The sequence below is a fragment of the Centruroides vittatus genome, unplaced genomic scaffold (assembly GCF_030686945.1).
Source record: "Centruroides vittatus isolate TY-2023 unplaced genomic scaffold, ASM3068694v2 contig_862, whole genome shotgun sequence".
In the NCBI taxonomy this organism is placed as follows: Eukaryota; Metazoa; Arthropoda; class Arachnida; order Scorpiones; family Buthidae; genus Centruroides; species Centruroides vittatus.
Window position 1 is genome coordinate 1,222,504 of NW_027122562.1, and position 18,738 is coordinate 1,241,241.

At 28.6% G+C, this 18,738-nt stretch overlaps 1 protein-coding gene and 1 non-coding gene across 3 annotated transcripts in view; both read left to right on the forward strand.

Annotated features, from left to right (window-relative positions):
• Positions 1 to 17,865, forward strand: part of LOC136982679 (spatacsin) — a 60,436-nt gene extending 42,571 nt beyond the window's left edge. Inside the window, exons 29-44 of one of the 2 annotated variants that reach the window (XM_067279243.1) lie at positions 916 to 1,053; positions 4,004 to 4,171; positions 7,609 to 7,728; positions 8,161 to 8,277; positions 8,380 to 8,491; positions 10,686 to 10,816; positions 10,888 to 11,089; positions 11,409 to 11,576; positions 11,654 to 11,796; positions 13,246 to 13,346; positions 15,590 to 15,596; positions 16,154 to 16,322; positions 16,406 to 16,479; positions 16,555 to 16,704; positions 16,777 to 16,928; positions 17,422 to 17,865. In XM_067279243.1, coding sequence (XP_067135344.1) covers positions 916 to 1,053; positions 4,004 to 4,171; positions 7,609 to 7,728; positions 8,161 to 8,277; positions 8,380 to 8,491; positions 10,686 to 10,816; positions 10,888 to 11,089; positions 11,409 to 11,576; positions 11,654 to 11,796; positions 13,246 to 13,346; positions 15,590 to 15,596; positions 16,154 to 16,322; positions 16,406 to 16,479; positions 16,555 to 16,704; positions 16,777 to 16,928; positions 17,422 to 17,620 — 2,151 coding nt within the window. In that variant the 3' untranslated portion in view covers positions 17,621 to 17,865. Of the gene's footprint in view, positions 1 to 915; positions 1,054 to 4,003; positions 4,172 to 7,608; positions 7,729 to 8,160; positions 8,278 to 8,379; positions 8,492 to 10,685; positions 10,817 to 10,887; positions 11,090 to 11,408; positions 11,577 to 11,653; positions 11,797 to 13,245; positions 13,380 to 15,589; positions 15,597 to 16,153; positions 16,323 to 16,405; positions 16,480 to 16,554; positions 16,705 to 16,776; positions 16,929 to 17,421 lie in introns of those variants that run through there. The other variant, XM_067279242.1, reaches the window with a different exon arrangement.
• Positions 2,485 to 2,587, forward strand: LOC136982726 (U6 spliceosomal RNA). The gene has a single exon (XR_010881926.1). It is a non-coding gene; the product is annotated as a U6 spliceosomal RNA (small nuclear RNA).
• Positions 17,866 to 18,738: the final 873 nt, after the last annotated feature.

Sequence of the window (18,738 nt, forward strand, 5' to 3'; positions counted from 1 at the left end):
TTCGATGCTGAAAATGAGATATCTTTGGTCAGACAGTTGAGGTCAGAGGTCACGACTCCGAGATATCTTGGGAATAACACAGGATATGTTAAATAGAGGCATTTAAATACCCCAGTGTGGCTTCAAGTTTACAGAAAACATGGTATCTGTCTACTGAGAATTTACATGATATAAACTAAGTAAAAGAATTTAATTTCTACTGTATTTTTCTTACTTTTCTATTTATATTTATTAAATCATAATAATCTGAATTGTCTGAAATTAATATAATTATTGAATTCAGTCATTAACTTTTTTTCATATTTCTGTAAGAGTATTATTTGTTTGACTTCTATCAAAAAAATAAAACAGTCATTAGATGATTGGATTTTCAGGGCAGATTTAGACTTTTTAAAATAGCATATTTTTATGTTTTTCATGATCTGTTATTTTTCTGTATAATCAGGAAATGTAATAGTTGATTGTTTTATAAACAAAAGAATAATTGTTGAGTGCTTGAAAACTTGACATATAAATTTTCATCAAATAGGTCATTGTTTCTTTTGTGAATGATTTATAAAATAAATTCTTGCTATATAATTTACTTATTTTCTTTTTTCTTCATTTTTCCTTAAATTTGAATCTTAAAGTTGTCCCCGAGAATCCACAAAGTTCATCCTAATCTCTGAGCAGTCAGGATTTTCAGAGCTTTCTATACTTATAAACTTATCTACGAAATATTATTCTGCAGTTTTATTTTTATCGTTTTTACTATCTGAAATAAAACCATTCGAGAAATTGATATTCAAAAATTCCTTTTATTTGTGTTTTATATATTTCTAGGACTTTTCAATTCCTGTTTTCTAATTTTGGTTGTTATTAATTTGGTCCTCATTAACTGTTTAAAATATTTTTTAAATCTTTTTTTCTATATAGATTTCAAATGAGACAAAAAAAATGAAGAAATTATTGGATTGGAATGATCTAAAGAAAAGAATTCAATACTGGAAACAATGTGCTAATGTTTTTAAAATTGGAAATATTAAGCCTAAAATACCTGCTTATTTCTTTAAGGTAACTATTTTATTTATATAAATACATTAAGTGGCTAAGTTTTCATTTAGTATTAATTTAATTATTACATTACAAAAATAAAATAGAATAAGCAATTATTTATTGTGACATCATCACAGTGCTGGGGCTGCAATTTTTAATCATATTTTTAATTTATTTAATTTAAGATATATGCACTCCACCTCAAATTAGTAGTGGTTTGCCTCTGTACATCATACTTTTCCTTTAACAATAGGGTTGTGCAGATCATCTATTAACTGCTTTCAGGGAAAAAGTTTTGAATTGAAATAACATGACTTCTGGTGTACATCAGAAGTTTGTACATAGTTAATCAGGCCTCCTGCCCCTAATCTTTTCATATCTGTTCTTTGATTTCATTTATCTAACTCAGTTCTTGAGATTAAGGAAAGGTGGATGGATGACAGTGAGAATTTATAGTTTAGCCCAAATTGCAGCCCAATAAATAAAACTATTCTTCTGTTGGTCGAAAAACCTTTCGGAGTTTAGATCCAGAACAGATTAAGCATTAAAGCCATATTCTGTACTAGAAGTACCAAAACTATAGTGTCCAGGCCAAATCCAACCCATGGCACACTTTAATTCAGCCTGCAAATGTATTTGACACTTCACTTGCAAATGATATATGTAGTACAAAAACTAAGTCTATTTCTATATGGAATATACAAAATATTTATGATGCATCAATCAAAAAGTTTAGGCATCACTTTTCTATATTATAAGCATCATACTCAATTTCAAAATTCAGTTATTGGTAAGAATATTTTGCAAATAAAATCAAATAGAGCATTTAATAGTTTTTGAACTGGAAAAAATTTCTGTGTAGAGTATGAATTTAAGAAATTAAATATTGCAGAATCAATGATTGAACAAAGTTCTAAATTTTTTCAGAAATAAAATTTTTTATTAAGTTATTTTCATTTTTTAAGTATTTATTTTCAAGTTTTCTTTTCATAATCACTGGTTTACTTATTTTACATAATAATTCTTAATGATGTAAAATAGTGATAATTTGTAAATGACATTGAAATGGTTAAAATAATTGTTTATACTGTACTTATTAAATATATTAACATAAATCAATTTATTAAATTGTAAATAAATAGTAATGCATTCAACTACAACACTTAAATTAACTTAATCATTTAATAATGAAAATAATTTTCTATACACTCAAACCTGTTTTTGTGCGGTCTATTTTTGTGCGATTTTTTATTTGTGCGATTTGTTTTGTGTGATTTTTTGTGTGTGGTATATGAATTTCAATCAAATTGGTATACTGCACAAAAATAATTGCACAAAACACATTGCACGTATAAAAAATCGGACAAAAAAAAGACCGCACAAAAACAGGTTTGAGTGTATAAATATTTACTTTGAATCATTCACTGATCTTTTTTGAGAGTCTAGATTGTATTTGTTTTGTATATATACTAAGATTGGAATGATACAGAGAAAATTAGCATTATTCCTATGCAAGGATGACATGCAAAATTGTCAAGTGTTTCATATTCTTTTGGAAGCCAAATGGCTGAAGACGTAAGACAGCCTACCCCTCTGGAGACCTAGGACCAAATCTGGATGTACAATCAATTTATGTCAGGTCTCATCTCTCACACCTGGCTACTCCCATTTTAAGCCAGGGCTATGTTCAGTAACATAGAACAAGTCAGAATTCTGAGTGCCTTAATGGGCAGAGCTAAGAATGTTCCAAACATTATTGAATGATTATTCTGTGCTGGGCAACTAGGAAAACTGGCAGACAAAGTTAAAATTAAATAAAAATAAATATAATTAAAAATTAAAATAGTAATTTTTTTTTATTTATCTGTAAAATGAAATTATTTAATCCAGCATGAGCAGCTTTTACTGTCTTAAGCATAAAATTTTTCAAAACAAAAACAAAGAGAGATGGAGTGACGTCACTAAGCACAGTAAATCTACTAAAAGTAGTCTGACTAAATAAGTAAGAATTCTTACAATGGCAGAGTCAGAACTACTAAGTATATCATCCAATCACATGGCACAACCTGACTAAGCCAGAATTCTGTGTTACCGAACATGGTCCTGGTTGAGTTTATAATGACTATGGATAAAAGGCCATCTTAGTGCCTGTATGGCAGAAGTCAAAAATGAAAAAAATCCGGATTGTTTGTTTGATGTGATTATATACAAACATGTGCTATTAATGCAGAAACAGATGCATTTCTGTGTAACAACAAATATAGAAACATCACAATAAAAACAAACATGATTTACTGATAATGTACAGCAAGTTCTCATTTAACATCCTTAATGGGCTCTTGGAAATTGTGAAATTAAGCAAAATGATGTATAACAAAACTACAAAACTAATTTTACCATAAGCTGTTATTGACAAAATTACATTTTGTTTATATTCTTTAATTTAATTTTATTGTGCTTGAAATGTCCATTATATATAAGGTGATTCGCTCAGGACTGAACATTTATTATGTGTAATAGCTCCATATAAAATGAAAAGATGAGTATGAAACACAAATGGAACAATTCTTTATTTCATGATGAAGCAATTGACCCAGGTTACATATTATTCAGATGTGACTGTACAATCATAACTTATTGAACAAAGTAAGTATTCAGTTATGAATGAATCGCCCTATATTTTCCATCTTGTAGAATCAATTTTACTGTTTATAAAGAAAGTTAACAGCAATAATTGTAAATGATTAACTAAAGTGTACTTTTATCTTTCCTCAATGATGTTAAGAAAGGATCTGCTGTATTTTAAGGTATAAATGAAACAAACTTTTGGAAAACTATCATTTTGATTTTAGAAATGTTCTAACAATTTTTTTAATTGTTATCTAATTTAATATATTTTCAAAAATTTTAAATTACTTATTTAAAAATTTTGCACCCTATTTATGTTGTTGTTATCTATTTATTATAGGAAGAATGTGATTTGGCAGATTCCTATGTTGAAAAGTATATTTTAATAAAGTTGGCAACTGATTGGTTTATGAAAGCACCTGAACTTTCTGAAGACATTTTCAAACTGCTAAATGAATGGGATGTAAATTTATGGCTGTATTGCATTAAAGGAATAGTGGAAATGAAAGTAAGTAGAAATTATATATTTTTTTTATTAAATTTGTTATAAACAAGTTGTTTTATGAGGAAATGGCAATATTTTTACAGCATTTTCAGAGCCATAGGGGATTCTCCTATAAACATAACCCTTCAAATAGACACCCACAATTGTCATAAATAATTGGGCTATAATTTGGACATAATAATTTTTGAATTACAAATGAAATTGACACTAGAAGGAAGCGTTAGGTGCCATCTTGTATTAAAATTATAATATTTAATTAAGTAATTTAGATTTAACTGGAAAAAAAGAAAAGAACCCACAACTTTCTCACAGTAAGTGAAAGTTGCAGGTTTGAGTCTTACTTCGGGCTGATTCTTTTCTTCCAGTTTAATCTAAATTATTTAATTAAATATTATAATTATTAATTTTAATGAGATGGTGCCTAACACTTCTCTGTAGTGTCAAATTCATTTTTAATTCAAAACTCATTATTTCCAAATTATAGCCCGATTATTTATGGCAGTTGTGGGTGTCTATTTGCTATATATCAGGTTTCAGTTAGTTTTATATTTGTAAAACCCTTCAAACACATTGTTTCAACACTAGGAGTTAAAGTTCAGATGAGCTACTCCTTAAGGCAGTGGTTTCCAACCTGTGGGGTCGCGCCCCCCTAGGGAGGCACGAGACTGTTGCAAGGGGGGCATGCAGCTGTTTCCAAAATACCATTTTCGAATACAAACCAAAAAAGTCGAATAGGTGTCAAAAAAATGAATCAGCAAAATAGGTATACGTAATCCACAATCCTCGCCGCAAATTTTTCGGGTACAAATGCTAAAACATCCATCCATACTCTTGCTGGAACGAGAACATCTCGCTTTCGCATTTGGAGCCGAGCGCGATTCTGAGTATTTATGAAATTAGATTGTTAGAAAAATTAAGGGGGGCGCAACAATTTTTTTTAAAGGGGGGCGCAGTGTTCAACACTAGAGTTAGAGTTCAGATGAGCTACTCCTTAAGGTAATGCTCTGCAGCATTGATAAACACTGCAGAATGTCCTCAGTCTTGCTTCCCTTCAGCTTTTTACCTTTAGATCCATATGTATTTGCAAAAGCATGAAGTTTATTTGCATTTCTTGGCTCTTTAGTACAACACAGAAAGGCAGCAAGATTGAGGCTTTACTGCAGGGTTTACAATGCTGCAGACAAACATCTTAAGGAGTAGCTAGTTTGAACTTTAACTCCTCTTAGTACCAAAACAATAAACAACGTTTTTGATGATATATGTTTATAGAACATTTTTGAAACCACTAGGCCTTTAGAACATTCTATAAATATATTGCCACTTCTTTGCAGAATACCCTGTATACATGTTAAGGCTAAAGCTAGGATTAACTGGCTACTGGTAACTTTATCCAAGTATTTTTGGTTAAAGCAAGTAACAATTTATTTATTTTGAATTTTATCTGTATAAAGTGTGCTTTATCCAAGTCACAAGTGGATAAAGCTGACTATCCAAAAAGAAATAAATGAAGCAAGAAGAAAATTTACATTTCACATTATCTGGATAATATCAGAATTTTATCTTCTCTTGTTTGGATTGAGCTGAATATAGATGTTGCCTTTTTATAGCTACAACATTTTGTTTTTTATCTACTATATGGCTAGTTGGAATAGCAATGTTGCCAGATCCAGCAATATGATGATGATTCTTTCATATATTTACTAATATAATGTAGTACCAGAAATTTCAACTGAAGAGAATACACAAAAATTAAAAGTTTTTTGAACATACTGGAACACAACCTTTGAGTAAAGTGTCACAAAAGAATGTAAAAAGTCAAAAACTTTATCTGAGGATTCTTTATCTTTTTTGAAATGTATGTGTTGCTATGATTAACCCCTGATATATGCCATTTATGATCTAGAAACATATTGGTATTCTGTGAATAAAAGTAGTTAACTTACTATTACTTTAAAACTACAATATTTTTAGCTAAATCTGATTGAGTTTTTGTTTCTTTTTATGTGGATCACCACTTCATAACAATGCATGGCTTTTGTCAGTGTCCATCTTTATTTTCATATTCATATACTGTACCTATTTTAGTAACTTTATCTAAGTCTGTGAAACAAACATATAAAACTTGCAGCTTAAACTTGTATTATGCCTAGAAGTACATAATAATTGATGAAATATTGCACTTGTTATGCAATAAATCATTTTATTGCATAAAAAGTGTGAAATTAATAAATTTTTATACTCTTTATCTGTATGAGACTGAACAATAAACTAATGTAAAATATTTACTTTGCAGTATGAAAAAAATTGTCAAGGAACAATATAAAGGACTGAGTGAGCAAACAAAATTGAAAATGGCATCACATACTATTTCACTTATGGCTAATTTTCCATTACCTAGTATCAGAATTTGAGAGAGAATATGCTCTTTTTGATGCATAGATGTTAAAATCATCTTTTTTACCTTCAGCTGTAGCTAAGATAAAATGAACAGCTTTTCAAAATAATATTGACTTATTTGTCTGTTTAATATAGATGTTTCTCTAGATAAAAGAAAATACAGTACCTTGTTCAACTGTCAAGTACAATTCATAATTGGTTGTGCAATGAATTATAACTTTTGCATATGGTCTAACAATATATAGTGTAAACAGTACAGTTATTAGCTGCTTAAGAAAATTTTCATTTTAAAAATTTTATGATGTAACAGAAAGATTAGTTTAAGAAATATTACACTTCTGGTCAAATTGTTTTTTTATAGCCTTTCTCCTGCCAATATCTAGAAATAAAATGCCAATCATTTAATCCAAAATATGTTCTGTTGTACAAAAATTCAAAATTGTATAATTATTGGTCACATGCAATGATAGAAAAACATGTAGATTTTTGCTACTTAAGGACAGCAGAAACTTGTATTAATACTGCCATGCAATATTTCCAAAATAGCTTTTATAGAACTCTTATTAAAAAGATTTAAATATGAAATGGCCAATATTGGTACCGTCTTCCTTATATAAACAGCATTTTTTATTGGCAACTACTAGATAGGATAGTATGGCTCTGTTCTATGGCTATCATGTTCCTCAGACTTAGTTGTTTTGAACATGTTTTCTAATAAACTAAGGCTCATTTTTATTTGTATCAATTTCTGCAATGTTGTCTTTATCTTTTACACTAGGAAATTATTTGTATATTATGCTAAATCATTATAAATTGATCCCTTTGGTTATTTTGGTGGCAGAACAAGCATGTACTCATGCAGTGCTAGAAAGATCTTATCTCTGGATAGATATTTAAGTAGACACCCTGTATACATGAAATTAACATTAGTATAATCTAAGAGACATTTTAGTTTCAAAAATGTATCTAAAAAGTGCAGAATTATGAATTCAAATATGTTTGGTTTATATTATTGAAAATTTTTACTTTTTGTATTTTTTTAGAAATTGAATTTAGAAGATTTAATAGTCTCAGAAATTGAAAGAAATTGTGAAGACTTTTTTGATTGTCATCAGGAAAATTTAAATACGTCATATTTTCCTCTAAAACTGGAAACTGATGAGGTAATACATAATTATTTATATTTGTGTATTCGTAATAGATTAAAAATATAAAAATACTAAAACACTTTATTTTGAGAAGTTGTTATATTTGTTTATTAAATACTGTATCTGTTGGAAATTTATGATTTATAAATAGTTTTGATGAATTCACATTTCATAGTTTACATGTTACTAGTTTAGTTATTTGATTTTAAAATTAGATTAACTATAAATGGAAATTATTTTGTTACATTTTTTCCATTACATTCTAATTTATCTTAAGAAGATATGATATATTTTTAACTGCATAATACAATTAAAAACATTTTTATCAAATAATAGCAATATTTAAAATAATTTTTATTTATATTAAATGAAATAAAAGTAATCATTAAGATGATTTTATAATTATAAAAAGATGACTCAATAATAATAATAATAAGTTTTATTTAGGAAATACTGATTTTAGAACAAATAATTGGAAAATTATTGAATGCAGGGAATTTAAAACAAGCTCAAAAACTCAATAATCTATTTTTCCATAAAAGTAAGGATGTTAACATTGTAAAAGTAAGTGATAAACATTTTATTGGAAGTAGTTTTATCACTTTGATTGTACTTTTCTATATTCTTATGTAGTTTTTATTTCTAAAAAGTCTTATTTATTTTTAGATATGTTTGAACCTTGCACAAGAAATTATTCTTCCAACTAATCCAGAAGTTGTCTCATTGATATCAGAAATTGAACATTCAATGTATTTTCCTCAACATAAAATTTTTGGAGGTAATTAAGTAATAATAGGTTGAATCAGAGATATCTAATTTTAATAAAAATAAAATTTTACATTTTATTGTAAATTTCACTTGTATATTTTGGTAAAATTAATATAATTAACATATTATCACAGATACAGTTTTAGATTTTTGGAGACATATTTGAATTGATGTAAGGGCCATCCATTAATTGCATATTCAGTTCAGTCGGGTGAAGGTGAGACTTGTATTAGTGGCATACAAATTTGTTCCTACATACTAGTCATGTGAATAAACTATCAATTATAAAATATTTACAGACTTTTTATCTGTACTTCAATATCTGTGGTCCATAAGATACTGTACAGCCCTAATGAGAACATTAATATAATAAATGTGATAACCAGTCTTGAAGCATACATAATAAAATAATAAGTATATGTGTAAAATATAAAATAAAAGAAAGGATACATACAGTATGTACAAAATTTAACAATCAAAAGATGTGTTGTGTAAATTTGATATTACAATAATAATTATTTTCTTTTATAAATCTCTGCAAGATGTTTTTAACAATGAAATATAATTTTTTCACAGATAAGATCCATTTAAAAGAAATTTTTTCTTAATGATTACTGAATATTCTAATAGACAAGACAATATTTGTCATTTTATCTCAAATATCTTATCAAATATGCAAGAAATAATTCTGTATTTAGATAGTTTATCAAGCTATGATTTATAAGTTGAAAAACTGCCTAAAATACAATGTTTTTAGTTCTAAAATGAAATAATTTTAAGATATGTTCAAAATAGATTTTTAAATCTGGCTTGAAGAACAATTTGCATATTTTATGCACTTTGAGAAGTTAAATCAAAATGAATATATCTCCAGTCTTAGTGTCTTCATACATTAAATCAGTCTTAGTGTTCCTAAACATAAATATAGAACACTAAGACTGATGAAACTTCATTCAAATCCATTAGTCCAAAAGATGTCTCTTCTCCTTTTTTTTTAATTAAAAAATAAAATGTCTTTGATAAATCTATGGTCAGTTCTTCTAGTCTCCATAATGGAGGAATATTTAAATAATGCCAGCTTGATATTAACTCATAGAACTTAAATTCTAGTCCAAGAAGGCTCCTACAAATATAATTCACGTTTGTTTTGATATATTCTTGTACTCTTAGTTGTTTTTTGAGGATTCCATTTGTGCTTGATACATAATTTATTTTAACCTTAATCTTAAAAGTATTGAAAATTTTTGTATATTTACTTTTCTATTTTGATGATATACTTTTTTTGTTCTTTTTATGTAAGGTGTCTTTTTAAAGTAAGGTCCATTTTAAAATAAGAAAAAGCATAAAAGATAAAAATAATTTATTATAGCCAAAAAAGACACACACATAATTGCCATTGACTTGCAGACATTTTTGATACAATGCCGCCAGTTTTTTTATTTTGTTGTCAAAGAAGTCTGTTGCCAATTTTTTAAGCTGAAAAAAGGTGTTACTGAATATTTCATCATCATTTATCAAACCATTTATTTAAATGCAAAAACAAGTGATAGTCACTTGGCATGAGATCAGGGCTATAATGCAGATGGTCAAAAATTTCTCAGTAAAATTGTTGCAACATTTTAACAGTTTGAGATGAGATGTGAGGTCAAGTGTCAATTTTTGACCATCTGCTTTATAGCCCTTATCTTGTGCCAGGCAACTAGTATCTATTTTTGTATTTAAAAAAAATAAGTTTTATGCTTATCAATTAGACATTTCTTAGCATTTTACCACCAAAATATACACTCCTACTGTACTATACTATACTATTGAATGTATTTCAGCAATTATAATATGATATTCTTATGCCCAAAAAGTTGATTTGTTTCTTGCTTAAATAGTTTAACATTGAGGATAAGACCTACATCATAATCATCAAATTTACAAGCTCTTTACAAAATCAAGTTTATCAAATTCAATCCAGAAAATCAATACTTTTACATAACAGAACTACTTCAAAATGAAGTAGAAGAATTTCAATGAAATCCAAAATTAGTTTTACAAATTCTTTCATCATAGGAGAATCTCTGGTTGTTTTCTTAGTGTGTGTTCAAAACATTACCATTGTTTTATTATAAATATTTAATTATGTATCTAATGAAAACTCGCTGCATTTATATTTCAAAATAAATTTTATTGGAGTTTTGTATATATTTAATCTACAGAAGGAGATTTAGCATCACACATTTCTTCTCATCAGAATGAAGTTATAAATGCCATCAGAAAGTTAGGTGCAATATCTAAAGATGCAACTTTAGCTTGTAAAAGAATATTAATATATTATTCTGTTGCAAAGGTAAGTTTAAATTATATTAGGAAACTATTTAAAATAATTAAATTAAATTTATAAAATTTTTCTCATTTCAGATTCTTGATCAAACTTATGACAATATAAAAAGTCAATCAAAATCATTTTCATTGATTAAAACTATATTAACCTGTTCATATCCTGAAAAATATACCTTAGCAAAAGATTTATTAATTGCAAATTCAGTAAGCAATGATGAGATCACTGAGTTCCTTAGTGAAGAAGTGATGTCGTGTTTACAAATATATACAGGAATTGCAGGTATTTATATTATTTATCTAATAAGATATAATTCTAATTCTTCCTATTACATAGAAATGCTATAATCTGTCAAAATGTAAAAAAATATTATTTTCAAGATAATATATAATAAATATATATAGACAGAGAAATATATATTAAATATTATTTATAAAAAATTCTATTCAAAGTATATAGTGAAAGTTTTGTACTTTGATTACAAGATAACACAAATGGCTTTGTTAACTTGATATCTTAATTATTTTCAAACATTTTAATTAATCATTCTAATAAATGAGTGTTTTTATACTTCTCTAATTTTAAAACATAACTTTTTCAGAATTTTCAATACCCCAAAGTAATAATGAATTGATATTTAATCCCAGTAATACCAAAAGTTTTCAACAATTACTACATTTATGTGATGATCCTTCTTTACTGGGAACAAGACTTCTGAATATCATTGACAGAGAAATGGAAAAGAAAGTGAATGTCTGGACAAAATCAAGTAATCAATTTACATTATTCACATAATATAAATATAATATTTAAGTTTTGTATAAATGAACAAATTTATCTTTATAGACCTGAGTTTGGTGGTGGAACTCTATATTAGATCCCATGATTGTTTTAGTGCCACTTGTAATATGGAAGGAATTTCAAAAGTACTTCATAGAGCTAGAAATTTGGCAAGAAACTTAACAGATAGTCAAGAATTTCAATTATTGGTAATTATTATTATTATCATTCAAACTTCTAAATGGTCACATTTTCTCAATTCCATTGATCTTCCTAATATAATTTAATTCTTGTTAATTCATCATTAGTTAACGTTAAAATTAAGTTTAAAATAATCTTAATCTTGGCTGTATTTTTCATAAAAGCAGACAGCTGAAGTATCAGGATTTCAGTGCTAGTGCATGAGGATAAAAAACCTAAAATCTAAGATGACAACTTTTAATCAGTATGATTAAATATGATCAATATGATACTCATCACGTGTTCACTCAAACCCATAATCACGATGGCTGGATGATGAGGGATGGAATCAGGAACTTTCATGACATATATCAGGATCATTTCACTCCTGAAACTTTCTGATTTTTAAAAGCCATCACTCACCAAGTTGATAAAACTATTCAAACTAGAAGTTGGTTCCATGTTTGTACTTAAACAATGAGCTGGCCACTTGGAGTTTCCAGGTCTTCTTTACAAATCTAACACCTAAATAGGACCAGTTTTTTATAGAAAATCCTTCTGAGAGGTAGTTTTATTGGCAGATTGTGTTTGTGATGTGTTTATGTTATGTTACCTTATTCCATTGAAACAGTTTTGTTTTACAAGTAGACTTGAACCTGGGTCCCAGCACTGACCTTATCACCTGTCATCTGACTGCTAGATTCAAGCTAGACTACTTTATAGCAGAAATTCATTCTCTCTTCTATTCATTGTTCAGTTCACTTTAAATAACTTTACTTTTATTTGAAAGATATAGATGCTGCAAACAAAATTATTCCTTGGGGAATATCAATAATGAAATTAAGAATTGGCACATCTTTTCTGCACTCTTTTTCCAGAAGGTCTTATGACATAGATGGCAATTGAATCAGCTGTTTAAAAACATGTTTGAGTTTTTTTCTCTAAATATACATTTTTTTCATATTTTTAAATTTCAACTAAAAAAATTTGATGTTTTGGCTATTTTTTTGTGAAGAATATCTGGGAGCAGTCTTGTTGTTATCTTCCATTTTAACAGAAAAAGACACTGTTCTTATGAAACCAACCATATAACTATTCTATTTCTGAATCCAACATTCAAAATCAAAAGTAATCTGAGATGAGTTCATGCTTTCAAAACACTTTACTGACCCCAGATTTGCAAGATCTGAGGTCAAAAATCCACACAAATCCCCAAGCATGCCTTAAAAGGCTCTTTTTATCAATTCTAAAGACATATTTTATATCAGTGAAAATAACATTTGAGGCAAATGCAAAGAGGAAAAAAACAGGAATGCTCTTTAATAGATTATTTTACATTTTTATCATTTAATTATTTTCTTTAAAAACTAAATATTGCACTTTTTTAATAGCAGTCTGCTTAACTGATTCCACAAATAACCAATTATTGATTTTCATTCTATTAATGAAAATTCAAATATCTTTTTATTTTTAAATAGGTACGGCTGTTAACAGGAATTGGAAGATATAGTGAAATGACTTATATTTTTGATATTCTTAGAGAAAACAGACAATTTGAACTTTTATTTCGTAAGGGTATGTGGAAAAGGTAACTACTATTTATCTTAGAATAAAATTTAATTTTCTATCAATAATTTTTTTCAGAACAAAATTCTATTATACAATGAAATTAAATCTGGAATATATATATAAATGAATAAATGAATTTTATAATAGAATAAATATACATATTTTTTATTATAAAATTCATTTATTCTATTATTATTTATTTATAATTTTATAATAAAATAAATAAATATTTATTTATATCTTTTATCATTATCATGGCCACTCTGAAAGTTTCCAGATACATGAAAAGTTGTGTTTTCATGTTCAAAATTGACAATGTACACAATTTCGTTAAGTACTTTTTTTGTGATACTGAATGCAACTATTTATCCAGTAAAAACACATCAACCATTCTTCTTCAAAGATGGCCACCAACAAGATAGGCAGTGACATCATCATTTGGCAACCAAAAGCAATGTCTATTAGGCCCTCTTTCACTATTGGAAAGAGAAAGTGCTGTAGGGTGGATGGATGGATCATTAATTGGGAATGTAATTTCAATTCATTCAGAAACTTTGTCTTTGTGACTGTGTGAGCAGATGTATTGTTGTGATCAAGAAGACCTTGCAGTCTATTCTCTGGCTACCTACAAATCTCCCTGAAGAATGTGGTTAGACAAACAGTGATGTACCATTCAGTAGTAACAGTTTTTCTTTCCAATGGTGGAATGGTACAAATGTGTCCATTTTTTTTTTTTCAAAGAACAAGATCACCATTTGCTGATCAACACTTCAGTTTTGGAAGAACTTTCTTTTAATTTACGGAAAAATCCAAAATTGAGATTGCTGTTTGGTTTCAGGCTTATACTTGTACAGAAATGTTTCATCACCAGTGATGACATTCCACAGACATCTTGAAATCCCATTTGAAGATTTTTCAATCATGTTCCAACACCATTCCATACAAGTCTCCTTTTGTTCCTCAGTGAAAAGAATGTGGCATCTAGCAATATGTAATTTTCCTTATATGAAAGTGTGTGTGAACAGTTTTGTACATTGCTGCTGATCTGAGTTACAAGGTGTTCATAATCTTCTTGTAAGTTATCCAGGGATCCTCTCTGATTTTGCACTATCCAGAGATGAGCCATATTCTCTTGGGTAACTGCAGTAGACATACAGTCATTTCTAGCTTTATCTTTCAAGCATGTTTTGTCACATTGAAATTCATCAAACTATCAAAAGACTTGTCTCTTTAGTCCAGAAAGGTTGCCGTACAAGACATTCTCTGACTCAAAAAACTTAGATTTAAAATCATAAATCATAATTGCCCAAAAATGCTGAGTCACCTCCATTGATTTTTTTTCCAGTCAAAATGACACCACTTCTGTTTTGGGCACTTGCAGGCAGCAACAAACTAGTGATATCTCTTCCTCTGGATTGCATTATTACATATGCAGCAGATGTTGCCATATACTCAATACATTTTCACATCTAGAAACTTTCAGAGTGAGAGAAACCTTTGTATAGAGCAGGGGTCACCAAACTACAGCCCCCAAGGTCAGTTCATCCGGCCTGCCGCCACACCATGCCACAAATGAGCTAAAATATAATTATTTATAGATAAACTTACATTTAATTTAATATTTTTTGCATAGTAAGTAAAAATGCCAAAATTGGTCCAGTCTAATTTTTGCATCTGACAATAATATAATTTTAGATAAATCAATGAAATAAAAAATTTGTCGACTTTTTGTGACTTTGAATATCAGAGTGCTTTTTGTATAAATACCGTAGGCCTACCTGCAATGAAGTTTGTAAGAAAAGTGATTACGAGCATGCTGCAGCCATCGTGTTTTTTATTGGTAAATAAATATGTTGGTTTCTTTATTTTTTGTGTATTCAGTGTGCTGTATTGAACAAAATGGTTGTGTGGCCTGCGCTCGTCATTCTCTTGGTTATCTGGCCCGCTGTGAAGAAAGTTTGGTGACCCCTGGTATAGAGCAATATTAAAAATCTAATTAAACAAATTAAATGATAACTTATTAACTAAGAGTAATGAATTTAATTAATCATTTACCAATACCTGCTTTTGGGCCAGTTTTCATCCTATTATTTGTCTGAGACTGATTTACCATGCTTATCCTGCTATGACATCATATTACTGCAAACATAATGACAGTGGTAGTAAAGTTTCATTTCATTCTAATGCCTTCTTGGTGTGTAACTTTGTAGTCAGGGAAAGACTTATATCAGTGAATGTAAATGTACAGGACAGTCATAATGTCATAAACTTGATGTTTCTACTTAGCATAATTTAGACTGATTCCTAGAGCTTTTATTTTTTTGCTGTAATGTATACAGACTGAATGGTTCAAGTGGCACTGCAGTCACCAGTATCCAAATGGCATCTTTGCAGGAGAAAATTTAATGTGTTCTGTGGTTTCATGAAACAAAATCACCAATTATAACTCAGAAAAGAGTAGTTTTTTACATCTGATGGTTCTCATCCATACTCTTTTCTGAACTGTAATTGGTGATTTTGTTTAATGAAACCACAGATCATATTGAACTTTCATCTGCAAAGATGCCATTTTTCATACTAGTGACTGCAGTACCACCTGAAGTAGTCACTATTTGTGTAATATTACAGCAAAAAAAGTCTCTATGGCATAGTTTAGGCTGGTTTCTAAATTTTATGATTCTACTTAGCATAGTTTTTGCACAATAAATGCTTGTAATCACAAAAAGACTGACCATCCAGTATGTTTTGAAATATATGTACTTTACATTTATTATTATAATTGTCTTTTTGAAAATGTATGTGTGTTTTTGTTTACAGGTTCCAAATCTTCGACTTGCCTTATTAGATTATTTAAAACGTTGTCAGACAGTCGATTCAGATGTATATTCAATGTTGGCTTTGAACTTCAGCATGTTTCGAGAGATTGCAGAGATACTGGAAAAATCTGCAAGAGATTCTGTTATAAAAATAAGAAAGAAGAAAACTGGTGAAGAAATTAATTACTTATTAATTCTTTGTTAATTTGATAAGTCTTGATTATTTTTTATTATTATATCTCTTATAATGTAGGTAATGCAAATGTCAAAGATGATTTGGTAACTACAATGCATGAATTTGCTGATGCAGCAGAGAGTTTTTGCAAGGTATTTCATATAATATATATATGTGTGTATGAGTGTATGTGTTTTAGGTGATTTAAAAGAGTTTATTTATTTTAGGCAGATTGTTTGTTTCATGCTGAAGAATGTATTTTGCAAGCAAAACTTGTAGCTTTGCAAATTCATTTGCTTCCTAGTGGAATATGGATCATTGGATTGATAGATAAAGAAGTCAGCAAATTTATTGAAGAACATAATAAATTTTGTGAGGTAAGAGATTTCATTTGTTGTTGTTTGTACATAATTAGAAACAGCAAATTATATAAAACATTTTCTCTTTAGGCCTATATAGTGTCTCAGGCATATAAAGATCATCATTCATGGACTCAAGCTCTATTTAGACAAGTTATAGAAAAAGGAAATTGGGAATATTTTTCAGAATTTGAGAAAAATATTGGTTTGACTTCTACTCTAATTGAAGATATTGCAAGAAGGTATTTTAATCCTGCCAATTAGACAAAGCAGTTTCAAACACAGCTTGATCTATATTTTCCATCTTTGATCTATGTCATTTTCTTCTCTTTTCTTATTTCATATAGTACAAACATTCATCTGGAGTGAGATGATTGCTTCATCCTTCCATTATATTTTTTTTCAATCATAATGAAATTGCTTCAACAAGTGTCATGCACTTTTGTGTTTGGATGTTGAGTAAAATATAGCTGGGAAAGGCTAAGCTTGTACGTCTAAAAGATAAGCATGGAGTTAGATATTGGAAAATATATTACAGAACTGAACCAAAGGTTAAGGAAAGGATGAAGCGATCATCTCACTCCAGATGGATGTTTGTACTATATGAAATAAGAAAAGAGAAGAAAATGACATAGATCAAAGATGGAAAATATAGATCAAGAGTTATTTTAATCTTAAAAATGACTACATTTTATTCTTATTTATGATAATTTTAAGTTATTTTCCTATTTCTAGATTGCTTTTGTTGAATCCTAAATTTGAGAATCAAATTAACAATATGAAGAAACTGATAGAGTGCACTGATCCCGAGACAAAGTATAAGATAGCTTCAGAATTTGATTTTCAAGACATAATCAGTGATCTCTTAGAAGGTGATTCAGGTCCTTATATTAAGGACTTAATAATAAAACATAGAAAGAAAAATACTAATTAAAAATGTGTGTGTTATTGTTATAGGTGCAATATATAATTAAAGATTCCTTGTATTTTTCTTTATTGTCATTTATATATTTTGAAAATCTCTAATATATAAATGTTTTAATTGTTATGTAAGAATAAATTTTTGTATAATAAATTTAATGAAAGTTAATATAATTTTATATCTTTATTATAAAGTTTATTTTGTTGGAATACATTGTAAAGTTTAATCAAAGAAATAAAATTGTTTATTCAGACTTATTTAAGAAATTATCAATGATTTGTTAGTTTAAATTCTTTCTGAACCAGGGAATGAGAGAACTGTGACAGAAGTAAGATCAATCAGAAACAAACCTACATTTATTCTCTGAAAGCCATAAAAATATATATAAAACGAGCAATTATTTATTGTGACATCATCACAATGGCAGGCTGCAATTTTTAGTCATATTTTTAAATCATTTAATTTGAAATATATGCTCTCCAACTCAGATTAGTAGTTGCTTACCCCTGTACATCATACTTTTCCTTTAACAATAGAATTGTGGTTGTAATCTATTAACTTCTTTAAAAAACGTGATTTCCGGTTTGCATCGGAAGTTCATATATAGTTAATTTGGGTCTCCTGTCCCTAAGGTTTCTATATCTCTTCTCGGTTTTCATCTATCTAACTCAGTTCTCGAGATTAAGGAAAGACAAATGGACAGCATTGGAAATTTATAGGTCTACAATTTTTCCAAATTACAGCCCGGTTCGACGCGAACTAACGGATAGGAAAGTTCAGAATGCCAATCAGAAAAATCGAGCTTTGACACTGACTATGATAGACATGACAAAATTTGGAACTAAACGTAGCAAGTATTCCTTTGAACGCTAAATTGTCGCGTTGTAAGTAATGAAGACACAGAAAAATTCTTAGCCGTCAGAAAAGATAATACAGGTATATTGGCGTGAGATACGTGCAAAAGTTTCAAAATTCGATCAATACTTGCGGACCAACTCGAACGGAAGTGTCAAATTAAGAATTTAGGGGCGAAATCTGTTAAAAAGCCAGAAATTCGAGGAGAAAGAATGGTGGCTTCTTCCCGGCTCAATCTGTTTATCCTCTGTGTCGGTTTCCCTGTTGTCTCGGAC